General features: G+C 35.5%; 2 protein-coding genes across 5 annotated transcripts in view; both read right to left on the bottom strand.

Annotated features, from left to right (window-relative positions):
• LOC127411547 (la-related protein 1B-like) overlaps positions 1 to 12839 on the bottom strand; it is a 61755-nt gene extending 48916 nt beyond the window's left edge. For all 4 annotated transcript variants that reach the window (XM_051647209.1, XM_051647210.1, XM_051647212.1 and 1 more), the window contains exon 1: positions 12116 to 12839. In XM_051647209.1, the coding sequence (XP_051503169.1) occupies positions 12116 to 12476 (361 nt within the window). In that variant the 5' untranslated portion in view covers positions 12477 to 12839. The remainder of the gene's footprint in view (positions 1 to 12115) is intronic.
• Positions 12840 to 17476: 4637 nt separating this feature from the next.
• Positions 17477 to 27612, bottom strand: LOC127411554 (phospholipase B1, membrane-associated-like). Its single transcript, XM_051647231.1, has 16 exons — positions 27454 to 27612; positions 27220 to 27281; positions 26669 to 26759; positions 26355 to 26413; positions 26094 to 26161; positions 25598 to 25641; positions 25297 to 25417; positions 24287 to 24338; positions 24052 to 24132; positions 23827 to 23892; positions 23599 to 23690; positions 20946 to 21027; positions 20523 to 20624; positions 20239 to 20334; positions 17983 to 18054; positions 17477 to 17882 (listed from the first exon to the last, which is right to left on the bottom strand). Exons 1-16 carry the CDS (start codon positions 27506 to 27508, stop codon positions 17844 to 17846), a joined length of 1182 nt encoding a protein of 393 aa, XP_051503191.1. The 5' UTR covers positions 27509 to 27612; the 3' UTR covers positions 17477 to 17843.
• Between the last annotated feature and the right edge of the window lie 303 nt (positions 27613 to 27915).

Genomic DNA, 27915 nt, shown 5'->3' with positions numbered 1-27915 from the left:
AAAAAAAAAAAAAAACCTAATCACAAGTGATCAAAATTTACAAGATTAACAGCATTTTTTTCATGTAAAGGCGCCCCCCCTTACAACCCCCCCCCAAGTTAATGCACTATACATACACATTTTTGTGTAGTATATGAGACAGCAGTTAGTGTAAAGTTAGCTTACTTACATTTTTACATTTATTAATTTATAGCAGATGTTTTTATCCAAAGCAACTTACAAATGAGGAATACAGCAACAGCAGTTCGTCCTGAGGCAATAACATGAGCTGCAATACAAAGTTTCAAATTGCTCAGGGAAGTACAAGTAGGGAGGAAGGTGAGAGACAGTGGTGAAAGAATGGACTGAGAATGAATAGATGTTTACTTGGATATATGTTAAATGTGAATTTTAGCTGCTAAAACAAGCCTTGTTTTATTGTTTCGGTAACTCTTTACAATAAGGTTCCATTAGTTAACATTAGTAAACAACATTAGTTAACATGAACTAACAATTAACAATACATTTTTTACAGCATTCATTAATCTTTGTTAATGTTCGTTAATAAAAATACAATTGTTCATTGTTAGTTCATAGTACATTAATGTTTACAAATGTATTAGAATATGTTTTAATTAACATTAAGATTAAAAAATGCTGTAAAAGTATTGTTCATTGTTAGTTCAGGTTAACTAATGTTTAACTAATGTTTACAACTGAATTTTTTTTTTTTTTAAGTGTTACCATTGTTTCTGAACCATGATGATCAGGGGTGTATTCAAAAAGTGTATTTACTAGTTTTACTTCATGTTACACACATTTTAGTATTACTTATGCTGGGCACAGCAACTGATTGTTAAGTCATTGGACTCTGCATTGTAATTAGTCTATCAAACAACATGGAGGTGATGGCAACACATAAAAAATGGGCATACCTTTAAATATATTTGATTTCATTAAGTCTGCATTCAGTTAGACTATGTTGCTTTTATTAATAATTTATTGCACGTTATTATTTACCCTTTACTGGTACAGTAAAGAAAAACTCCCAAACAAAGAATTCACGGGATGAAGGTGTTGAAAGACATGTTGCACAATGATCATGGAAAGCTCCATAGTGGTGGTGGAAGGAGAAAATGAACATAGGCCAACGCACAATAATTTAATTTAAATTATTCCTGATCAGTTTAATTCAAACAAATGGTTTAATTTACTTAAATATGTTTAAGTTTGCTCAGTATTAAATTAGGTAAATTAGGGCGGTCACATGACGCCATGCAAGAAGCAGACATGTGAGCGACGAGCTCTGCGCACTTTGCTAAATATTTAATTATTTTCATGTTATAATCTGGTGAAATTTGATACACCCAGTTACACATTTGCTCTATGAGGCAAAACATGGCAAAGAAGTCAAAATCCTCAAGCTCTGGAGACATTAAAAGACACTTATGTGTTCACGATGAAATCCCCGACAGGCCTACAGACCGGGGACTCGTTTTGGATGGCACTCCGCCATGAAATATCACACCTGTCTATGTAACAGCCCTACGCTGGGAAAATAGCAGCTGAAAAGATGTCCACAGGAAAAGAAAAGATGTCCATTTGTTTAGCCAATCAAAAAACTTTCTGCCTGTCAATAATTTTTGGGTGAGTTCACATGGCAGCCCATTAACAGTATGCTCGATAAGTGCTGGAACAGAGTCCTGCTCCCGCAAAATGCTCAGGGTCGGACGGTGAAATGTTTAAGATGGACACTCCCACTCAATCCACTACAGCAAGAAGGTAAGTGGCTAATTCAATGGCTAGTCTGGTAGAAGTTCCAGAACACCTAAAATTTACCTGTAATATGAGCACACATTAACGAGAGTGGAGACGCATGGCTTCTTTACTACATCCATGCTATATGTTATTAGAAATACAGGTTATTTTTGCTTTTGATCAACAGCTGACTTTAAAGAGCAGAAAGGGTATTAAAAGAGACATTATGCAATGAAAAATGGATCGCGTGGGTCTCATCTTTGGACAAACATTACACGAAGCAAGTCACACCAAACTTTCTCTCTCAACACACAGTGAATAGTTCTTGGTGCTGAACTTCTTTGGCACTATCCTACTCAATCACTAATGAATGAAATCTACAAATTTACCAGCCAGAGGACAATCTGAAAGGTGCAATAAAACAGTCATTCTGAACTAGTGCCTGACCGATTAATCAGTCAGCCGATATTAGCCTTTCACCGATATATCAGTATCGGCGTATTTGTTTACCGATATGAAAACTTTTTTCAGAACATATAATGCAGAAAACAATGCTTGAATTGGTGTTATAATGTAGTTTGTCCAATAGATCGCGCTCAGACTCCATTGGTTACAGATCTGACTCTGAACTGAAGGTGGTTCTGCAGACGGGGCGGAGTTAAGCGGTGTGGTGTTAAGCGGTGGAAAGTTAATAAACAATGATCCCATCATTTTCCCTTTTCAATATAACTAATATAACGTTAAACCTGTCCCTGACAACCATGTCACTCATGTTTATCACATCTGTTTGCAGCTAGCCAGCTACAGATTGTCAGTGCAGTCAGTAACGTAGCAGATTGAAAGGTAAACATCAGAGCATCTTTTTGCAGCTCAGCAGACAACGGTGCGGTGGTGGATTGTGTCTGTTGAGTGTTGATTTCATGCTATGTTGTTACCTAGTTGGTGAGACGCAATGCTGGAAATTAAATAAACGTCCATCTTTTACTCTCTGTGACAATGAGCTTATAGCTAACTAGCTAACCACGTAGCTACTTTCATACTTTCATTGTCAGCTGAGTGGAAGCTAATGTGTAAACATGTATTCACCATACTGTTTTGTTCAGGATTCACAATTTGGTACCCCCTTCAACCAAACAATTCCAGTCATTGCATTTACAAAAAATAATATTTAAAAGTCTGGTTTTCCACTGTTGAAAGTTCCCCCTGAACCTTTATAGCATAATAAGCTGTAACACCGCTGCCACTGTTTAATCTCTTGACTAGGCAGATGTAAATGCTTCTTGTTTTGCAACCTGCCCCTAACTGACTGGCAATATAAAAATAGTCAGCATTTGACTGACACTAAACAGTACTACTAATGTTTATTTAACTATTTATTTTATTTATTCTTTATTTTAATGGTCAGCATTTGACTGATACTAAACAGTAATACTGATGTTTATTTAGCTATTTATTTTATTTTTATTTATTCTTTATTTTAATGGTCAGCATTTGACTGATACTAAACAGTACTGATGTTTATTTAGCTATATATTTAATTTTTATTTATTCTTTATTTTTAATGGTCAGCACTTGACTGATACTAAACATACAGTACTGATTTTTATTTAGCTATTTATTGTATTTTTATTTATTCTTTATTTAAATGGTCAGCAACTGACTGATACTGAACATGCAGTATCAAATGAAATCACTTTATTGTCACACAGCCATATACACAAGTGCAATGGTGTGTGAAATTCTTGGGTGCAGTTCCAATCAACATAGCAGTCGTGACAGTGATGAGACATATACCAATTTACAATAACATCAAATTAACACAACACAATTTAAACATCTGTTATACACATAATTACACTCAACAATATACAAATAATAACATACACTGTACAGTATACAATACGCTGTTTTTGTTTTTTTTTTTTTTTTGTTTTTTACTATATAGATACACATTATTCAATAAAAATTAAAAATTAAAATATATATATAAAAAAAAGTATATATATATATATATAGAATGTACAGTATTGTACTGTATTGACATTCAGGCTGTCGGTTCATAGTCAGTTGTTAAGAGAGACATAATATAATAATAATGATAATATAATTTATGACAGTCCGGGTGTGAGATATTAGAGTAAGGGTAATAAAGTGGGAGTAAGGGTAATAAAGTGACAGTACTGATGTTTATTAAGCTATTAATTGGCCCGGTTGCTAGGGAGGGTAGAGTCACATGGGGTAACCTCCTTGTGGTCGCTATAATGTGGTTCACTCTCGGTGGGGTGCGTGGTGAGTTGTGCGTGGATGCCGCAGAGAATAGCGTGGGCCTCCACACGCGCTACGTCTCCGTGGTAATGCGCTCAACAAGCCACGTGATAAGATGCGCGACTTGACGGTCTCAGACAAGGAGGCAACTGAGATTCATCCTCCACCACCCGGATTGAGGCAAGTCACTACGCCACCATGAGGACTTAAAAGCACATTGGGAATTGGGCATTCCAAATTGGGGAGAAAAGAAGAGAAAAAAAATGAATAAAAAATTATATCTCGATAATTATGTATGTGCTCTAAAATGGCACAAAAGTTGTTACTTTTTAATTAGAGGAACCATCATTTCATCCAAACAGACATTATAGCCAAGTAGATTCAATATTGTAAAGACATTAATTAAAAATCTATTTAAAAATAATTCGTTTTTTCATTAAACACAAGGGAGAATGAAATTCAATCACTGATATGCACTATATATTTAATTTAAAATGATACATAGTAGCTTAATAAAAAGCATAATTTAAAATATTATTTAAAATATCCTTCAAATGTTTTTACTAATACATTTTAGTGAATGAACAAGGAGTGCAAAGCTACTTCACCAACCTATTTTTTTAAACCCCCAGCTCTCGCGTTGCTGCATCCCATTCACAAGTGATCATCCCTATGCCCTATTCCCTTCGAAGAAAAATTACCCTCCACTGTGAGAGCTTCAGATGGCTGAAAGGTGATAACAGTTAGTCAGAACTCACTTTTTAAGTTATTCTTATTGGAAAATCTGTTTGGAGCAACCCAACAGCATGGATTGTGTTCCCTTCAAAGTGCCTTGCAAAGGCATTATCAGTGCCAGTTAGAACACAGCAGTGTGTGCTGAACAGATGTAGGGAGAGGGTCCGTTTTAGTTCTAGAAAGCATTTGATTGGACAAGGTTTCTGAACCTCTATGTGACATCATGGGTGTTGCTGAATCTGTTTAGCAAGAAGAGAGAGATTTTAAATGCTTATAACTTCTGAAAATGAATTTTGTCAATGTTTTGAAGTACACTAGATGGCCTTAAAGCCTGTAGATATGCACTAAAACCAGTAAAACTTTAATTTTGATTTCATGGGACCTTTAAATCACTGCCAGCTACAAAAAACAACATTTCTTTAGTTAATGAATAGCTCCAAGTATGAATAATTTATATCTTTACACATGTGACTTATGAATGAAGACTGGAAACCACATTTAGATATCAGCGGTTTGCCAAAGTTGGGAAAATTTAACAGTGTAACTCTACGAAACGTCCCTCTCAGTCTTCACTGAGACAGCTCAATGCTGACTAAGTGGTGTGGTCAATTATCAGGTCAACAGATACACTTAGACAGATTGTAAAGCCACACGCCAGCACCTGCACAGCAAGGTCATGCATCCACACACGTAAAACATTAACTTCCTCTGCAAGATGAAGCATCAAACAACATTTTATGAGGGCCAGTGAAAGTGGAGTCATCAGTGGTATTCAGATCACCCCCAACACAATGACATGGGTATTTGTGCTTCTGTTCACACAACCAACAAAGCATTAGGCCTTGTCCCGAGTCCCGACAAACCCCCCACTCCCTGTCGATAATAGCAGATCTACAGAGTCACACGAGCAGATTTAGGCAGCATTTTTTAAAACCGCAAAACAATACGAGTACCAACAGAACTAATCTTGCCATGGTCTTACCTAAGCTCTGGAGTCAGGATTTTTTAAAGACTCAAGCCTTCCCACTAAGGACGTTAAAACCAACTGTTTGTTTGCATTTTGAAAAACTGATGATCTTCCATCCCTTCATTGCAACAAAGGGGCTTTACAGAGTAATTGCACAGGAGTTCAAAACTCTGTGGTTAAGGAACAACCTGAAAAATAATTTTCTTATTTTGGATGTAAAAATTTGTAGTTTTAAAGACACACCAACTTTCAAAGCTTTTCCCTGAGGGGGAAACACAGACCCTACATTGTTATAATTGCAAAACAAAACAGGTTTACAATTTTTCTTGTTTTTGTTTTTTTGCCTAACCACAGAAAACTGTCAGGATTAAACTGGCAATAGGGAGGGACGCCCATTTTTCTGGGAGTGTCCAGAGTCCTTTATCATTACTGAAAGGATGGCCTGTTTGATAAGGCACTGGGCGCTTGCTGACAGTGTGGGGTGTGACCAAACATAGACTCACTGATACGGTCCTGCCAACATCTTTTTGTCACTTAAGGGCCGTCTGAGGAAGAATAACTTCATATGATGCAAATAATCATTTAAATCACTAAAATGTTAAGACAAATAAACAAAGCAAAGCCAGTTGGATCTCAATTCAAATCAAAGTCTGACACTGAATTAAAGCTACATTGAGAAAGTTAAAATAAACTACAAAAGAGCTAAATGTTTTCAGTTAAAGGAATTTTTCTAGGTTCAATGAACACTTTCGGCTTCACTCTCTTCAATATGCTTACTCTCGGTGTCAATCAAACATGCGGTTCTGCAGGTGCTCTCAATATCTCATCAGTCACTCATCTCAGCGCTCTTCTATGAGGATCCCAATTTAAATCAGATTAATGTTGGTCACAGTACCACTAATAACAGATATAACTATTTAACCTTCAATAATGGCACCGCGTCTTCACGCATTTACTTAATAATTAGTGATTTGTGTTACAACAAGACGGCAAAGACAGTAAACAAATCATATATATTAATGATTTCTCACTGGAGCACTTTTACAGCTTGTAATGGATATATTTTCTGCAGTGTGTGATGCTCTCTTAGTTTTTACTGTTTGCCAGTATGTCACAATGACCTTTTGATATTGACAACAGAACTGTTTCAAAACAAATAAATTTTAGCAATTCACAATGAATGTAATTTTAAAGTAATTTTGGTAACTTTTTTCGTTAACATCAGTTAATGCACTAGGTATCATAAACAAAACTTAACTAAATGTTAACTAATACAACTTTTCATTTAAAAAATGTAATAGTATATGTTGTAACTAACATTAAGTTCATTAGTTCAAGTTAACTACAGCAATGTTGTTAAATAATGTTAACAAATGGAACCTTTTTGTAAAGTGTTACCGTAATTTTACTATGTGGGGCATAAACATATAACTGCACAATATAACTTGCAAAAGTGTGGCAAAAAACATTTTATAAAAATCGGTATCGGCCAATCTTAGTGTTAAAAAAATATGAGATCGCTATCAGCCTCCACTTTCCTGAAAATTAGCACCACTACTAAAATGTATTTTGTTGAAAGTCTAGCTATATTAACCTAACCACAGAAATGAGGAGCCATCTATGGTCTTATGTATGCTTATGGCATTTAACTGTAAATATAAGGGCAAGTACATAAAGATGTTTTAAGACTGGACCTCCAAGATGCATTGACAACTTATGGACAAAGGATCCCAGGCTTCAGTCGCACTGCACTAATGCACATTTCAGATGAGCACATTTAGCGCACATAGAGTGCCCAACATAAGATGAATATCATTAACTGCTTTGAACAAATTTCAATACAGGAAAAACCTGCTAACCTTTTCTGTTAAAGCTATATCCAATATTACAACTTTGTTGTTATGACTACGTAACGCCATTAAATCCCTTATTTTATGACACTAAAACCATGTTAACACATAGAAAGTTTACATCTTGTGGCTATACTTTGAAACCATGTATATTTTCACATTTATGGACAAGTCCCATTCACTTCCATTGTAAGTGCCTTAAGGCTAGGGTATACTTTGTTTTTACTCATACCATTCACTCTCAAGCATGACTGAGTGTTTGATTGCGAGCCCATATGGATGTGTCGACACATGCGCACTACGACTGCTTTGTAATACTTTCTTAGTATGGTCAATGTCAGGCCATGAACCGATGACGCGGACTGTGCTGATGACGATATTTGCTTCATGCGCACTGTGCGCAAGACATATCAGCACACGGAAAACCGAACTATACCTTTGCCTTTACTGTAACCTTGATTTTTGCTTTTTTGTAAATAAATAAGGGATAAGTCAAAGTTATTTTGTTGTTACTGACATTATGCCACAAATGCTGTCGATTGAGCTTAACTAGTATTGAACCTTGAACATTCCTTTAAAAAGTAAACACTAGTATTGGCATCACTGTCCAACTTTGATGTACATTGTCCCTTTGTCTTCTTGCTAGAGGCAGCTTAGCTTATCCAACATTTTATTAAATAAAACCATTGATTGCCTATAATAGCCTACATAGTTAAAATGCATCTAGAATTGGAAAAAGTTAGAAAATGTGACAGTTTGACTAACCCAGACAGCTCTTTAAACCTTTAAAAGTACCACAGACAGGTATCACTGAAGTCAAAACACAATGGTGCCTACAACAAAGATGCTGTCACAACACAACCCCCATGGTTGTTTGACAGGGTGGCTGTCTATTCTCAAATGTCAGCTTACAAGTCATGTGTACTGATTCTGGAACCAGTGTCATGGTGTAGGGGTTTATTAAAAACAGCTATCAGTCATCAGTCTGGCCTTATTCTGATCATTAAAAATGGAGCACATATTTCTATTCTTTAACGCATATCCCCGAGGATCAACCTGAGAGCTTGTCATTTCACTGTCCCATTTGCAAATACTTAGAAACAGGACAAATGGATATATGCAGAAAGCACAAAGACTGCAAGTTCAGTGAGGTCTACAGCTCTGTTCATTCATCTCCAAAGAAGCTACTCACAAACTTTTTTAACACTGATTGCCTTTAGCAATGAGTACAGCTAGAACAACAACACGTGCAATGCATATGGTTTGACATACATTATTACTCATTTATTAACAGCCTGTGTTGGCTTGGTCAAACCACAATGGGGAAACTGTCAAATATAAAAAGTCTCCATTCAAACCTAACACCTAACTTTCATAAGGAGGGAGAATCAGGAAATGGATCAAGATCCAAATAATTTCAGATGCCATGTATTTAACTTAAATGTGTCCTAATCCAAAGTAGGGATGCACCGATACCACTCAGTATTGGCTGATACCGATACAATACCAGTGTTGTTTTTTTTTTCATAATCAGTTTAGAATATCTATACCTCACTGAGTGCTGCTAATTATATGTAAAGAAACACAAACCTTTAACTACACATTATTTCAATATAAATGTACAAACTATTAAGAAAAACCTTATTGTTAACTAGTATACTGGATAATGCTGCAGCAAAATTAACAGTAATTCCAGTATAAGTGTTCAGTAGAAAAGAAGGCAGTTTTATTTATTTTTTTGCAAAAAAACATTCAACTTGTATCTGGACTTTAAAGGGTTCAGATCTCCTTTTTTGTTCAATATAGTTGTAAGATATCAGTTCACTTTTAATTCGCAGTTATTTTTTGGAACCCATTAAACTTAAATATTGTTATAATTTGTAAACAAATAATAATAATAATAATAATACATTATTTTTGTAATTAAACTTTTTATTATTAAACCTTACGATAATAAAGCAAAACATATACATATATATATATTTAATATGTTGATTGTATATATATACACAATATATACCTCCTCCCATTAAAAAAAACAACCCCGTGGTCACACAAAAATAAATATATAGAAAAAAAAAAAAACACACACACACACACACAAAATACATATTATTTTATATATATATATATAATCTTACTCAAAAACTATACTACACTACTCTCTCCACGCCCCACCCGAGAGCCCTCCAAAAACTTGCCCCATTTCCGGACAAACAAATAAAAATCACCCCATCTTCCCGATGACACATGATTATTTATGTTGTTAAGCCGGTTCTCGCCGCCTCCTTCCCGGGTTTTCGGCATCAGTGTAAAGAAGTAAAAGGAGGAGGTGAGAACTGGCTAAACAACACAAATAATAATTTAATGATTAACTTAAACAAAAAGACAAACACAAACACATGCCGGGCAGCTACCCGTAACTCTCTCTCTCTGGAACTGCCACCGTAATCCCTCTAGGGCTTGATTAGCCTGATTAGGGGTTGGGTGTGCAGCATCACGACCCGGCCCCGCCCTCCTCCCTGCCACATACATGGTAACGGATTTGGATTGGGCTTGTCAGACCGATACCCGATCCATCTAAAAACATCAGTTTCCAAAGACTGACACATGGAAGTTTAATCACCATACACAACATTGATTGCCCCAAAGTGGCTTAAAAATATATGCTCCATTTAACCCTATAATGGATACAAAAAACAAAACAAATATATAATTGAGAATGTTTCTGCAAAAACCGACCCATCGAACTAAAATAGTACATCCTTGGCTAATGGCTACCTATTTAAGTTAAATATGTGTATTCCCCTTTTTAGGATACTTTAGGTTAGAACAAATTTGCAAAGAAAATCAACACAACTACCTACTCAAGGCCAACAGAATTCTGATCAGGCACTGAAATTATATCTTCAACGCCCAGTTTATGAACAAAATCTGCCTTCTGAATACAAATTCTCATAATTCTATTATTAATATGACAGAGTATATAAATTAATGTATTAATATAATATATATATATATATATAATGTAATACCTCCTGCCCTTTTAAACTAAATCATAATCAACTCATATTTATTCAATAATACAAGTAGGACTATACTACCATATTAAAAACTATAATAGATGTTACAAACAAAACAAAAAACAGAAGAAATTATTATGAGGGAATTTTTGCCCCAACGTTTTGATTTTTGGGGGCATTCTCTGTGGCATCCAAGCCCCCCTTAACTTCGAACCCTGCTCAAAACAAGGCTAAGTTTTACATAAAAACAATTATAATGATCATACTGTCCTTTCTCAGGCATGTTCCAAAAGCTGTCATTGTGTGATCAAAATTCATCAGACAGGTCTTTTACGAGTAAACACAGCAATATACAGTTGTAGAAGTGGTTTAAGTGCTTCATAGTTTATATAATGTTTATATATTACTCAAGTAAACAACTGTGTACATGTGAGCAGGCCCTGCCTTTCTACAGTAGCCACTACAGGGGCTTGAGAAGAAAAAAATAAAAATAACTATAACCACTGCTGAAGTGTTTAGCAGCAGTTTGAGTGGGGTTGAAACTCCGGTTCACAGCTCCACTGTACAGGGCGTTAAGGCCTCTCATCGGCTCCTGTTGGAGTTGCAGTGCTCAGCACTCCACGTGCTCCCGTGCAACTCGATCAGATGGGGTGGGGAGGAGGGTTGAATCTGCCCACATCAGCAAGTCTGTCCAAATGCACACAAATGATCGGGGCACAAATGGGTCTGCAGGCCAGGCAGAATGATATTGGAACGGGCGTTTTTGTTTTACACACTACCACCATATTTGGTCATCATAAATGGCAAATAGGAGCTTAGAGCTTCCTGACAGCAACAGGTCGTGTTTTCAACCAACTAAAACTACATAATTAGCCTAAAACTGTTGAAATGACCTTTATAATCACACACGAATGTCCAGCGAATATAACCAGTGTCTTTGTGTGTTTTATGTATGACCTAACTAACTGCCAAACAGCAGTGTTTTTTAATCACGCGACTTAACACAACACAACCATATGCTTGCTAAATCAACCTAAAAATCTAAATTAAACAATGCCAGTCAAAACAACTGATACACCACTACTTATATTCATACATGAGGATAAATCCGAGCAATTAGATGTCCAATGCTGCTAAAAACTATTTTAAAGGATTAAACGGGTTATCGGGCTGCAGGGTTAGCGCTGTGCTAATGCTTATAGACACCCGCCTCTGATTGGCCCGTTTCTCTGACCATGTATGAAAAACACACTTTACGGATATGGGCACAAAGTTTCTCAATTATTATTAAATGAGCAAATTCCCGCCGTCATCGTCCGTCTCAAAGCATAGATGCATGAACAAGCGAAATAGCTCGTGAACGTGAGCTGGGCGGTGTTGAGTGAGTTTATGGACTGCTTCTGGTTGCACTAGCACGTGCGAGCTAACAGAGCACATGCGCGCACGGGAATAAATGCTGATTAATGCTAACAATGCGCGACATAAATGTGTCTTACAAGCATTGACACAGTTACGTGCATATATGCGTGGGGTTTCACCTGTTTGTTTGGAACTGTTGGTGGCATTATTGGGAGGGCATGCATTCTTCTTCGTCCACGGGTTCACTTTCGGCGGAGGAGCCTCGATCACTTTCTTCTTGGCAATTTCTGTGGCTTTGTGGCTTGATGCATTCTGATCGTTCTCCTTGTCAATTGTGCAGTCCGTGCCCAGGCCACCCGCTTTGCTTTCCATGACCCCGTGTTTTTGATGTTTCGAGTCGACTTGAGGAGGATCCTGCTGCCCCTCCTCGTGGCTTGCTCGATCAGGTTTCTTGGATCCGTCCGCGTCCGACTTGTTTTGATTCCCTTCGTCCAAACAACTGAATGTCAGGTCCAACTCGCTCGCAACCTCGGTGGACATGGTTCAAAAGAGCAAACGCCCACACGTTGCTATGTTTTTTTCTTCGCTTATCCCGTAAAAGTTTTTTTTTTTTTTCCCCAGCGCAAATAAAGAGAAAGACTCGGTCAACGCTGTTGCCGTTCGAGCACAAGTTGACAGGCAGCAGCTTGAAACACTGCGCAGAGCTGCATCGGACTTTTACCTTCTTCTTAAATATCAAAATACGCGGTCCCTTAAAGAAGCCATGTCGTGCGATCACACTAACCGATGGTGTTGACAATAATAACGTAAACAACAGTAATAGAAATGTTGACAATGTTTTCAAGCCACTTCGCGATACGGCTGATGCGCAGCTCACCTAAATAAAAGGAAATACTACGAACGGCCACGAGTCATTGGAAGAGTGTGAAGCGCCTCTCTGATGCCCCTGTCGGTCAGACTGCGGTACTGCAGGAGGGGCAGTAGAACGATTAGAGGCAGACTGACGTGGCCTCTCCCCCAGTCAACACACACGCAAGCTGTAAAAGACTGTTACAAAAACCGAAAAACATACAACGCACATCAACGGATTTAAACCGTCGGTCGAATTTTAAATTGTAACAAGTTTAAAGTTAAAATGAGAGAACTCCGAAGCAGCATGGATTTGGTTGAGCACAGGGGTGTGTCCAGGATTTTATACAGGGGGGTGGCAAGAGCAGAATAAGGGGTGGCAACCAGGGCCCAGGTATTCTGGGCCCCCTGACTGTATATTGCTTTGGGCCCCTTATTAAAAATACAGCTTAGAATTTTTTGTGGGGCCCTTCTGAACCTGTGGTCTGCTGGAATCATTTCCACCTTTCACCCCACTAGCTACGGCCCTGGTGGCAACCACACCACTTGTGTGTGTGTGTGTGTGTGTGTGTGTGTATATATATATATATATATACACACATAATGTATATTATATACAGTACTGTGCAAAAGTCTTAGGCACATAAGATGTTTCACAAAAGCATTTGTCTTAAGGTGGTTATTTATATCTTCAGCTTTAGTGTGTCAATAGGAAATGTAAATGTTAGACTCCCATACATTACTTTTGCAAATAGAAAAGATTAGAATAGAAGAACAGGAAGCCCTGCAACAGATGTCATGGCCCCCACAAAGCCTCCCACTGAACATTGTATCAGTCTGAGATTACATAAAGAGACAGAAGCAATTGAGACAGTAAATAGAAAGAAGAACTGTGATGAATTCTCCAAGAAGCTTGGAACATCCTATCTGCCAACAACCAAGAAAAACTGTGTCCAGGTGTACCTAGGAAAATTGGTGCTGTTTTAAAGGCAAAGATGGTCACACAGAATATTGATTGAGATTTTTTATGTTAACTTTACTGTAAAGTGATAAATGAAAACTATTTATGTCATTATTTTTGAAGACATCCTCACATCCTTGCACAGTACTGTATATATGTGTATGTGTGTATATATATATATATATATATATATATATGTATTGCTTTATTGCAGTTGCATTGTCAGGATTAACAGCATTAATGAGTTGGGGCAGTAGGATCTCAGGAGACAGAGCTGTTAAAATTCAACTCCTCCTGTGTGTTGAAGAGCCCTTGAGCAGGAACCTGTTGCGGATGGGACTCTGCTGTAGTTGTAAATTTGAGCCAATGAGCATAAACTTCTCTCAGTTCAATTCAAAGGCACTAAATAAATAGTCAAATTACAATTTTCCATATGTAGAATATCTGATTTGTGAAGTGGTCTAAAGGCAATATCATTATGATATTACAGTATGATCGTCATACTACCTCCATACTAGAGATTCATTGAGCCTATAAGAAATCACATTGAAGGGTTATAGCTTTCAGATGTGATTTAAAATTTGCTTGAGTCAAACAGAATTAACAATGGGAAAGCTTCAAACACTATTCAGTCACTAACTTATAGGCATAAAGTCTGTGTTGTTAAGTGACGACTTCATGCAGCCTATGCCAACCAGACAGTGACTACTGCCTTCAACATTTCAGTCAATAGACTACCAACACAGAACTGCAAACTACAGCCTATATGAGGACACTTCACTGACTACTACCTGCTACCACTGTCAATTTAGGTAATATTTTGAATACATTAATATTATTCAATGAGCACATGACTTATATTACACATACTATATAAACAGATAATATTTACAATAATTGTAATGCCAGAGGACAAATGGGTTTAAACAACATGAGAGTGAGTAAATGATGACAGAATTTTCATGTTAAGGTGAAGTATCCCTTTAAATGTACTCACTGATCTAACCTAAATGAAGAATTATGACAACACTATTGTTAACAATGGGCATACCATGAGGTCCTACTGGACATGCAAAAGGTGTATCCCTGATGATCCTTCTGCATCTCTGCTTTGCTCTTCCTCTTCTTCTGTCTCACTCTCTCCTTCCAATATCCCCTCTCCATCCTCTTTCTATCCCTCCACTGCCTTCCTCTCTTTGTTGAATTCAACCTTTTGTAAAGTTGCTTCTGCTCTCCTGCATCTTCTCCATCCTGCTTTGATTTTTCAACAAAATAGCTTTCTATGTCTCCCTTCTTCTTTTGGGCCTTATTCTGTCACACAGCATAGATAAGAGCAACATAAAAAAGCACATTAATGACAATTAAAGGTACCCTCTTAAAAAAATAAGATATGTAATAATTAATCTATCCTAACTGATGCACAGTGTTTTAATTGCCTCAAGTACAAGTTAGCATAAATATTGAAGTGTATTGAAATGGCATTTACAGTGTAAATGAGAATTTCCTGTAAAATAGAAGCCTTTATTTTTTTTCATCACACATTATACATTTGCACATATACAGTGACATTTATTTATTTATTTATTTATTTATTTATTTTTTGCATATCCCAGATAAGCTGGGGTCAGAGTGCAGGATCAGCCATGATATGGTGCCCCTGGAGCAGATAGGGTCAAGGGCCTACCACACAGGTAATTAATTTAGATTAACCTTAGTTAGCTATACACCTTATTGACTGTTACCAGATTCTGTGCAGCAAGATGAGGAATAATATCAAGCCGTTACTGTGATGGCTAGTCTGCCATTTTTGCATGTTGAACTAAGTGACACCGAAACAAGTTTTAGAGTAGGAGAGGGGGTGAAGATTAGCATACACAACGAACACTGCTGCCCAATGAATATTATATAGCCCAAAAAAAAAAACAAAAAAAAATATTATTATTATTTAGCTCACACTCACATTTTATTGATATGCCATCTTAATGTTTGCTTAAATATTTTAACATTACCTTTTAAAATTAATTAGTAATTAATCCGGAGATCAAGTCTGTTGTTCAGCTAATCTCGGAGTTGTTGAAACGTAATTGTCAACAATTTAACTTCAAGATACGATTAGACAAAAAAGAAAGATTTTTTGGGGGGTGGGGGGAGATTTCTCATTCTCATCTCCTCTCTGGACAAGCGCGTTCTGGGCTGTTCCTCCATACACGCTGCTCATCTACCGATCTGCATTTACACTTACTGCAGGAGGCAGAAATGCGCCTTTACCTGAGTGAAATAATAAATACTACAACTAACATGGTTAGATTAAAATAGCATGTACTACAACTATTGCGAAATATAATCCATATAAGAAATGTGCTTTTAAAGTGAGCACATCGAAGTAAGCTTACACATCAATACAATATAGTGCCGTCGGGTACCCAGCATGCATTGCGGCGGCTGACTAAGTTTGGACTGAATAACTCAGCCATTCTGCAATATTGAGTGTTTATAGTTGATTGTACTATCAGAATTTGCCATATTTACATTTTCTTGTTTGTGCCATCATGTAACTTTGTAGTCCTCCGATACTAAAACTGAAGTTGTGCCATGGTTAGGTATGTGTGATTGATTCAGACTCTGGCAGTGTTTCATTTTAGTAATAGCAAAAAAAGGAGATATTAATGAACTCTAAACAATGTGAAATGAAGTATTACATCAGTATACAAATGGTGATAATTTAATGGTTGAAATTGGTGTAGCAAAGCTTCTATTTAGGGTGGCAGCCCTGGTACCCCTGGTTGAGCATCATAAGAACATGAACAGCTTGCTTGATAATAAAGTTACTAAAGTGACTTTCTCAGGAATTGTGCTGTTAATGAAATAAGACAGTTGAAATTAACAATTGCAGAGAAATTCATCCAAGGTGTTTTAGGGGGAAATGGTAATTAATTAATGTTTTGTAAAATATGTTTCACACCAGATGGAGTTCTTCACTTGTGGAAAATTTGCCCCTTCCAAGGGCAAGAGAAAGATTTAATGTAATTTTTTGCTCCAGTGTTAAAATACACAACTTAATACAGTCCTCAATCAAAAATAAAAATAGAACTTTTTTAGTTTATAAAAATAATACAATATTATTTATATTATTATAATATTATTTATTTTAGAATTATTTTTAGGGACTGGAGTAAGATAGATGAAAGTAACAATTACAGAGAATTTAATCCAAGGTGGTTAAGAAGGAAATTATTATTCATTCATGTTTGGTAAACAATGTTTCACCACCAGATGGAGTTCTTTCACTTGAGGAAAATGTGCCCCTACGAAGGGCAAGAGAAAGATTTTTATTATTATTTATTTGCTCCAAAATGTTAAAATACATCACCTAATATACTCAATAAAATATTAAAAAAATACAATCTTTTTAGTTTATAAAAAATAATAAAATATTATTTATATTATTATAATGTTTTTTATTTCTGGCATTATTATAAAATAACAATAAAAAAGAAATGTGAGTGTTAGGTATTTATTGGAGCCAAAACTAAAATGCCAGCTTAAAGATGGCATTTCTTTATTGTCTCTGAGAAAAACCTAATAATCAAAATAATTTTAAAAAATGTACTATTTTTTTCTTATATGTTCCTTCATTATGGTTGTACTTCACAGCATGTAACTGGTGTGGCATAACATGTAGAAACATGAATTATTTTTATTTTATTCAAGACACAGTGTGCCACCCTGTGGCAATACTCTGCAAGTACAGAGTCTGAAGTGTTTCATTTAACATTTTTAATGCACTATTTTTTTCAGGCAAAAGGCAAATAAAACGGACAAATTATCTAAATGTTTATTACAGAACTAAATGCAGCATTACATTAGAGTATATAATGTGTTCAAATAAGCAGTATGTTAATGAGCACAACTTATTTTTTATAAAGGCTATTGTATAATACAATCTTCCAAAGATGTTCAAAGTGTGTTAGTCAGTAAAGTTCATGAGTTAATTATTCAGATAAAGTAATTATTCAAGGTTTACTGTACATTGTAAAACATTATAAGGAAGCTGGTTATTGACAAAAAGGTCCAGAGTGTTGAAGAGAGCTTGCAGATTACTTTTCTTTAGGTCTTGTGTGTATGTATGGGTGATCCTAGAAGAAAACAAGATGTTTAAATAAAAAAAATAAAAATAACTGCACTAAGCATCAAAATTAATTTGACCAAATTAAGGTGTTAGTTAATTTATCTTACAGGAGGCGGGCAGATGAGTTTAACTGGTTCTGAGAAACTGTCAATCATTGTCTTCTCTCCCTCAGGTTCAAACTGTTGGGAAAGAGGGAAAATGAGAGGAAAGTGTGTCAACTTTTAAAAGGCATACATTTCAAAATATGATATTTTCGGGAACAGTTCATCCAAAAATGAAAATTCTCTCTTCATTTAATCACCCTCATTCGGTGCCAGATGTGCATGACTTACTTTCTTCTGCAGAACCCAAATTAAGATTTTTAGAAGAATATCTCAGCTCTCTAGGTCATGCAAGTGCATGGTGGCCAGAAATGTGAAGCTCCAAAAAGCACATAAAGGCAGCATAAAATTAATCCTTATGACTCCAGTGGTTAAATCCATGTCTTCAGAAGCGAAGTAATATGTGTGGGTGAGAAAGAGATCAATATTTGAGTCCTTTTTCAAATCTCCACTTTGACTTCCACATTTTTCTTCATTTGTTTTTTTGGCAATTTGCATTCTTTGTGCATATCGCCACCTAGTGGTTGGGGCTGGTCAAAGGTGGAAATTTATAGTAAAAAAGGATTCAAATATTGATCATTTTCTCACCCACACATATTACATCGCTTCTGAAGACATGGATTTAACAACTGGAGTCATATGGATTACTTTTATGCTGCTTTTACATGCTTTTTGGAGCTTCAAAGTTCTGGCCACCATGCACTTGCGTTGTATAGACCTCATTGTTTATTCACCACTGTGTTGTTATAACCCCATATGATTTTTTTTTTCGTAACACAAAGGGAGAAATTGTGAAAACATTTTGTGCTCAGTGATGTCATACACTGGCAGTTTATGGTGACCACCTCTTTAAGCTTAAAAACCCCCCGCAAAAGTATAATTCAGAAGTCTAATAAATTATTCCATGAGACTCACGATTTTTGTGAAAGCATACGTTGAGGTTTGGTGAGAAACAAATTGAAATCGAATGTATTATTTAGTGAAACTGTTTACTGACCGTTGCTCTCCTCTGCACGTTCATGACACTGCACGAGAGCAAGTTCAAGCAGCCCCTGCTCGTGAAATGGGGCGTTCAAGCGACAACTTTCTAAAAACAGGTCCACCATGGTGATAGAAACAACAGAACACAACACAGCTGCACACAAACCAGAAACAGAACTTACTAAATACGTCTGATGAGTTGGTAGTTGGAGAATAGATGCATTTCTATGTCCAGCCTTATTTGTTTGAAACAGAGTACTCAACCAAACAGAGAGACAGAGGAGGTGGGAATGTCCATCAAATCTCCTCCATTCTGAAGAGGTGAGCACTTGTGACAGACCTCCGACTGAAGAGAGCGATACCTCAGCAAAAACATTCTTGGCCAAAATCAAGTCGTTTTTAACCGGCTAGTGAGATGCTGGCTTCAATATACTGTTATAATAAAGTTTTTGGACCGCTGCCAGTTCATAGCGGGTGAGGTTTCCCAGCTTGATGCCAAAAATAGAAACCAAGTGAATGACAGAATGTCCCATCGTTCGTCGCAGCTGGTTAGGACAAAAACTCTGATTAACAAAAAAATATATACCTTATATCACATGTTGTTTGCTATCAGGATAGGACACGGTGTGATTGTAGCTGCCTTCAGTCTCCTCTGTCTATCTCTCTCAGTTTGACTGAGATATCAAATAAATAAGGCTGGGCATAGAAATGCATCTATTCTCTGACTACAAACTCATCTCATCAGACATTTAGTAAGTTCTGTTCTCTGGTTTGTGTGCAGCTGTGTTGTGTTCTGTTGTTTCTATCGCTGTGGTGGACCTGTTTTTTTTAAACAAACTAGTTGTCGCTTGAATGCCCTATTTCACGAGAGGAGGCTGCTTGAACTTGGTCTTATGCAGTCTCATGAACATGCAGAGAGTAACGGTCGGCCAACAATTTCACTAAATAATACATTAGATTTCGGTTTGTTTCTCACCAAAGCTCATCGTATGCTATCACAAAAATCGTGAGTCTCATGGAATAATTTATTAGACTTCTGAATTATACTTTTGCACCCTTTGAAGCTTGAAGAGGTGGTCACCATAAACTGCCAGTGTATGACAACACTGAGCACAAAATGTTTTCACAATTTCTCCCTTTGTGTTAAGAAAAAGAATGCAACATAGGGTTATAACAACACAGGGGTGAGTAAACAATTTTGGGGTGAACTATTCCTTTAAGTAATTTGTGTTCTATATGAGAGTGGTCAGGATCTAAGCAGTAACAGCTGTTGATTCTTACCATGTTGTTCCAGAGCCCTTTGGCCAACTCCTCATGACCTTTCACACTGAAGTGAAAACAATCAGCTGTAAAGAAACTTGGGTTGATTTTTCCATCCTAAAAATTAAGACAATATGACATACTGTAAATTAAAAAGATTTTGTGTAGATGTCTTACAATTTGTGCACTGCACAATGACATCCAAATACTAGTTTAGCATGAACTGAAATCCTCTTGAAGAATTCTGAGTGAATTTGAAAGCAATTTGAATGAATTTTAAACTCTATGCTGGAGGATCAACTCACAGGCAGTCTGGGTGGCTTGGCATGTGTGAGGTAGGGCTGAAGAACCACAGCAAAGTCTTCTTTAAAGAAACGATCCGAGTACAACAGCTCCTCTAGCCGCCTCTGTGAGGCACATCACACACAAATCCAAACATTAAATGGATAGTTCTTCCAAAAATAAAAATTCCAAATTCATCAATGGAAAAATGATGCATGCAATGAAAGCAAATGGTGACTGAGGCTAACATTCTGCATAACATCTCATTTTGTGTTCTAAAGAAGACAGAAAGTCATACAGCTTTGTAACAACATCAGGGTGAGTAAATCATAACAGAATTTTCATTTGAACTATCCCTTTTATATATGTTTACTCGACTCATCATGCCCATAATGAGTATTTGAACACTTTTTGTCCCGCTAAACTATATTTGATATACTGCACACCTGATATTCCAGGTTCAACTCCAACACCTCCTGCAGCTCTGGCGAGTTCTCCTCCGGCTGTGTCAGACAGGAGCAGAAAGTTCTGCATAAGGGGAAATTAAAAGACTGAGCCACAATCTAAAGCACCGCACAAAACATAGCAACAACCACCTGGTATTTGAAAATAGTCATACTCTAAAGTTTGTAAATCTGTAGCTGAAGCCTGGAACAATATCAGGAGCAAGAGCAGTGATAAAGATGCCCTCTGCTGGACAAAAATAATTTATGAACATTTCTGATTTTAAATTTAAATCTGAAGTGTGTCATTTCTGCAATACTAGCATCACCAAACAAAATTACTAAAAAATAACATTGTTTTCAAACAGCTTTTTGAATACATCCTTCGTCTGCCATTGGTTGAGACAATTTGCTGTGTCGGCCTGGACAAATGACTTAACATTGAAAAAATTACGCACATCAGCTTTAACTTTTATATTCAAGATTTTCAAAGCAGTACATGTATATGTCAGAGAGAAAGAAATGGTAACACTTTCTATGAAGGCCATATTTATAATGCATCTGTAATGTCTCATAGTTCATATTATAATGTTATAACTTATACATTAGAATACTTATTCATTGTTATACCTAAGAGTATAATGCATTAGAACACAATCAACATCCAGTTATAACATATCATATATATATATATATATATATATATATATATATATATATATATATATATATATATATATATACACACACACACACACACATACAGTTGTGCTCAAAAGTTTGCATACCCTGGCAGAAATTGTGAAATTTTGGCATTGATTTTGAAAATATGACTGATCATGACTGGTCTTTTATTTAAGGATAGTGATCATACAGCACTAAATCAATGCCAAAATTTCACAATTTCAGCCAGGGTATGCAAACTTTTGAGCACAACTGTATGTGTATATATATCTCCAGGGTTGGGGAGTAAGGGAATACATGTAACGGGATTACGTATTTAAAATACAAAATATAAGTAACTGTATTCCACTACAGTTACAATTTAAATCATTGGTAATTAGAATACAGTTACATTCAGAAAGTATTTTGATTACTGAAGAGATTACTTTGCATTTTATTGTCATTTGTTTAATTTAATATTTAGTCCTTTCAGATGAAAAACATTTATACATATAAATGATGCGATCCAAAGTGCATTTGAACAGCGGTGAAACACTTTCTTATGATGTGTTACATTCATACGAGCAGACAGAGAAGTAAGTTTGAAGTAAGTTTGGAGCAGAAGAAATAGAAATAAACCTTGTGTAAATTGTTAGCTTTACGCTAAGCTAAAATGCTATTTCTAGCCATTTTACATGCACGTTACCAGGCACGATCATACTTTTTTATCAAGACAATTCACGTTGGATCAAAATGTCTTTTTTTCTAGTAAGACCTTTGATATTAGAGCAAAAATCATATTCTTGATAAAAATTTGTGTGTTGTTTTCCTGTAAAAATATCTAAAAATCCTTAAAACAAGATCAGTTTGATTTATCTTGCTTTAGAAACAACACTGCATAAGATATTTAGGTTTTTCAGAGAATGTATTTTTAACATGTATTTTGTCTTACTGTACTGGCAGAGTTTTTATAGTCAAAACAAGTGAAAAAAATCTACCAGTGCTGAAGAAGTAATCCAAAGTATTTAGAATACGTTACTGACCTTGAGTAATCTAACGGAATACGTTACAAATTACATTTTACAGCACGTATTCTGTAATCTGTAGTGGAATACATTTCAAAAGTAAATCTCCCAACCTTGTGTACATTATATATATATATATATACTGTATTTTACTGTAGGTATGCTTTAACTACTAAAGTGACAAATGTAATGTCTTATAAACATCCATAAGAATTTTTTAAGAGGTTATAAGACATTACAAGTCACACTTGTAAAATTGAAGTCATATACAAATGCACAAAATACAAAGGAACACAGATTCAATGTAAATTTTGAGACCTTAAGAAAAACATTTGTAAAGCTACAAGGTTATAAAATATGCATGTTGATCAAACATGTAAATCTTTGTCACTTATACAAAACAGATTCTACACTGGACTATTCAATCAACTTAAATCTTATTTGGAGAATTGTAATGTATTGTATGTAACAAGTTTATGTTATGGTTGTTATAAGAAGACATTGCTTTTGTAACTTTACTTAAATCAGGCAAATACCATTTATGATGGTATATTATCACGTCATAAAGCCTTATGACTGTTTACACTATGCTACTTTTGCATGACAGCATTTATACGATTACCTTTATTAACTTTTGCTGATACAATTGGATGCTGATTGTGTTATTATGCATTATACTCTTTAAGGTAACCATAAATAGGTTAAGTATTATAATGTGTTATAACTGTAGTTACAATTATTTATAAGAAGTTATAACAACGTTATAAGGTGTACTATGACATTATACTGCCATATATACATACATAATGAATTTACTATGCATTATAAATTTGGCTTCACAGAAAGTGTTACCTCAGTAATTTTAAAAATGAGGAAGAAATGGCAGGCAAAAGAAAAAAGCAAGAGACAGATATCAAAGGTTATTTTCTGAGTGTATTGAGTGTATGTGTGCACATCAATACTCATACTTCTGCAGTATACAGCCAATGGTGGGCATTGCAACCTCTCGGAGTGGCTTCATGGGAAGAATCTGAACAACATTCACTATTAATCTAGGGACCTGGGAGAGAGATGGATAGCAATGAGTATGACAGAAGGGCAGAGCAGTCCAGCATGCTTTAATTTCTGTATGCCAAGAGAACATTGTAAGCTGATCTGAATATGAATGTTACAACAAGCAGATGTTGAGTCTCTACCTCTAGCATCAATATTTCCAGATTTTTCGTCATATAGTGGATGAAGTTGTCTACAGAATACAGTGACTATAAAAAATAAATAAAAAATAAATTTAAAAAAATTACAAAAATAATTTGATTGAGTCTGATTCTCAGGTGCACACTATTTAAAACACATTGCTTTAGTTTTGCACCAGCCATAGCTAAAAATGTAAAAATCATGATAAGAACACAGGACAAACTGACTTTGTTTTTACAATAATCACAAATGTCATTCATCCCAATCAAGATAGTAAGGAGTTTCCAGTCTTCTTTGAAATTTAAGCCCTGTAGAGACAAAGTCAAGCCACGGTAAATGTGCAGAAACACAGTTAATCCACATTAAGCAGCCCAAAAAAGGATCAGCTGCATAGAGATGACCCAAGTTATAAATTATTTCACATAAAGACAATATATAGGTGAACAAGGTTTTAACTCTTACCGGGTACGTCTTAAAGGTGTCGATCATGTGCCTGGTCTGCTCAGAGAAGTTTCTGGAAAGGAAATAGTTATTATACACTGTAAACCCTTATGTTGTCATCACAGGAAAAATCAAGTTGTCTTAATTAAACATTAATTCAAATGCCATAATTCAAATATCTATGTTGATTGAACTTATTTATTTAATATATATATATATATATATATATATATATATATATATATATATATATATATATATATATATATATATATATAGACTTAAGATTTTAAATGTTAAAAACTCAAATGATTGAGTACAAAACTAAGGATACAGTACCCATAATCCCCTGCACATTAATTATGTTACCTTGGTCAAAGGGAATTTATGGGGGCATTTAAAAAGTAGTTATTAAGAATTCATAGAGGTTTTAGATCTTCTGTTGTATTATTTATGTTTATTTATTGCAAATAGTTGTTGTCACCATTAGGGTAATCTGTGTCCCCTTTGGTCAAATTGGAGCCTGGTAACACTATCTCAGTTCACCTTGTGCATGTTTATTTAATGACTGAATTAGAATAAGTTATAATCTTCTTTAATTGAGCTATGTTTGAGTGAATTCAACCAAAATTATTAAGCAGAAACAACAATTTTTAAATAGAAAATCTGAGTTAAGTCTACATGCAACTAGTTACCTTAAATAGTTAAGTTAATTCTATATGAACACCAAGTTAAGTGAATTTAACAAAAGTTTTGGAGATGCCATTTCTCAAATTTAACTGAGGGAACAAGTTTACTCAATCAATTGAGTACAGTCAACTTAGGGTTTTCAGTGTAGAATATAAAATAACACACACACACACACACACACACACACACAAACAAACAAACACGGTTCTGTTGGTTTGAACATATCCTGGAAGGACATTGTCATGTTAAATGGACTATGAAGTACAAAGTGTTGTTTAGTGTTATCCAGGAGCATGTCATACTTGTCAAAATCACAGTATGTACTGAGGAATGATGCTCACAATGTATTGTGTCCCGTAACTGCAAAATTGAAGTTGGTGTCATTAATTGTTGTAGGGTATCCATGCAGGGTCGGCACAAGTGATGGCCCAAGAACATTGGGGTTAAAAAGTTTCACAATGTCTGAGCGAGAGAGGGAAAGTTAGACATTGAATAAGAGAAAGTGACAATAAGAAAGAATGAGAGAAACAGACAAAAGTGATGAAAGATTATGAGAGTGAAGGAAAGAGTGGTCAAAAATATTGCAACATTTCCAGAGTGATGTTAATTAAACATATTTACAATTTCAAGTTCAAATCTTACTTGCAAGAGTGATAACATCCTGATAGCCTCCATATCCTCCAATACTGCAGATCACACACACACACACACACACCATTATACTATTTTATTACTTTCATGTTTATGGCAGATTTACACGAAAGTGCCAACATTGTGTTTGTTACAACCACTTTAGAAAATAGATAAGGAAACTAAGTTTAGTCCTAAGACGGAACCTCAAAGAATAAGAACAAAGTACCATTTCAATTACAGTGCTATTTAATTAGATGAAAAACTTTGTAAAGTCAGAGAGAAGTCAGACAAACTATAAAACAAAATTACTACAATGAAAATGTTTTGTTTTTGTTCCTCTGTCTGGTTAGTGAAACCATAATCAGTCAAATAAACATTAAAGTTGATGAGTAACTATTCAACTGATAAGCTTTCACAGATATTCAACTATTATTGATAAGGTCATTATCTTTGTATTTTGTATGTGTGTTGGGGGTTGGGGATGGTGGCAGAGTGGGTGTGGTACCTCCATGAAACATGACGGTACTCAATTGGAATTTCCAAAACAGTAGAACCATTGGCACCTATGGCACTCTGACAGTATTTGAGAAACAAATAGAACAGAATAAAAAAAGTGTCCTTGATAACACAGTGAGTCATAACAAAACAAAAACTTAAAATGAACATTTTCAGAAATAATGTGCATTTATTTATCGAAGTAACACCAAAAAAATATGGAAAATGGTAAGACATGAGCGATATCATACAGTATATTATGTATACTTACAGTCAGTGAGTCTCCAAAAGCGGCGACAACTTTAATGTCTGCTGGTTTCACCCTCTCAACTGCGAAGTACATGACACATTACACCTTTAAAACCCCAAAGAAAAAATATATATATTGGGCCAAACAACCATCTGTTAATAATTGATGCAATTCAGTTTTTCCTGTTACCCCTATACCAGTATCTGTTAATGCAGGCTGCATGCAGTTTGAGGTCTAAACTTTGAATTTCGTAACTTTCTGCTTTCTGATCAGATAACAGCTTGCATCAAAGCACCTAATGTAGTTCAATATAAGTAACAGAGTCGAGGTCTTACCTGAGGTGGGGACTGTGGGGGATGGAGTCATGTCGGGGCAACGGAAAGGAGCATGCTGGAAACCCTGCGGTCGTATCTTTTCTGGATGTTCCTAAAAGAGAATAATTACACCAGAATATTTTATTCATATGATGATATACAATAGCAGTGAAACATTTTTGGCAGTGCATAAGACAATGAAACTGAAAAAGTGATTCCAGATTCATTTTTTAATACATCCATCATCCTGTATTTATGCTGTACTGAATTATATAATTTTGTAGTTTCACATTAAAGATCCTTATAATTTCTTAAATAGTTCAATTTGCAAATGGCATTGCAAAGAAATTTTGTTTATTTTTATTGCATTTTTTTTACTTTTATCCCCAATCCCCACAACTCTTTTTTATAAATGTACACTTTCATATTGTTTTTAATTGTTCTTATTTTGTATGGGAGCTGCTACACAAACCAAATGTATTATTATTAACAGATTGTTTGCTGTTACTTTAATTCAGTTTATTAAGACAGTAACAGCATCACAAAATTGTATAAAAAGTGAAGTGTCAAACCTTATGAAGCTCTTCTTGGCTATAATTCTTCAAGGCTTCATTATATTCATCCCACCAGTTTCCTTAAGAACACAAATAACTGATTTAATACAAACGCAAACATAGACAGAAAAAACCCCCATCAGATCAATAAATGGATGCATCAACAGACAGCCAGACTCATAAATTATATATGATGGAAAAAGGAAATGTCAAGAGAAGTTTATGCATAAAACACTATTCATCAGCACTTACCTTTAACACTGTAGCAGAGAAGAAACATAGTCATTGTAAAACTGAGGAACTTCATGGTTTAAGCATGGGGTGGTGGGGAAACAACCCAAAAAGCAAAGCATTAAATGTAAATGTTAATTTAGCTTCTGCTATGGTGATGAATAGTCTTAAAGCTGGTGGTTTGGAAGGCGTTGTGTTATCTTAATGCAAGCTCTGCATCCATTTTATATGTCAAAACCCTTCAATCTTTGCTCTTTCAAAGTCCTTCTTTTAATCTCTCCTGCCCCCTTCAATTTTTGCTGTTTATGCAATACATGCACCCCAAATTAATGATAATGTATGACCTAGAAGAAATTTGCGTTCCTCTGTCAGAGTTAAGCAAGATAATCAGAAAATGATTAAACTTTATTAGCATTTTACAGTCAAACAACTTAACAGAGTCTGATTGCACTGCATATTGATTAAAGGCCAGGCAACACCTTA

This window comes from Myxocyprinus asiaticus, chromosome 20, assembly GCF_019703515.2.
Source record: "Myxocyprinus asiaticus isolate MX2 ecotype Aquarium Trade chromosome 20, UBuf_Myxa_2, whole genome shotgun sequence".
NCBI classification, from domain to species: domain Eukaryota; kingdom Metazoa; phylum Chordata; class Actinopteri; order Cypriniformes; family Catostomidae; genus Myxocyprinus; species Myxocyprinus asiaticus.
Note: the sequence above shows the minus strand (reverse complement) of the source record. Positions and strands in the feature narration are given on the sequence as shown.

What these genes read in the sequence shown, in the direction of transcription:
- LOC127411554 (XM_051647231.1), bottom strand. Translation starts at nt 27,508, where the DNA reads ATGAAGTTCCTCAGTTTTACAATGACTATGTTTCTTCTCTGCTACAGT. An exon ending in GGATGTTATCACTCTTGCAA is followed by an intron (nt 25,418 to 25,597) that starts GTAAGATTTGAA and finishes TCTCTCGCTCAG; the next exon opens with ACATTGTGAAACTTTTTAAC. An exon ending in ACACCTTTAAGACGTACCCG is followed by an intron (nt 24,133 to 24,286) that starts GTAAGAGTTAAA and finishes TTGTCTCTACAG; the next exon opens with GGCTTAAATTTCAAAGAAGA.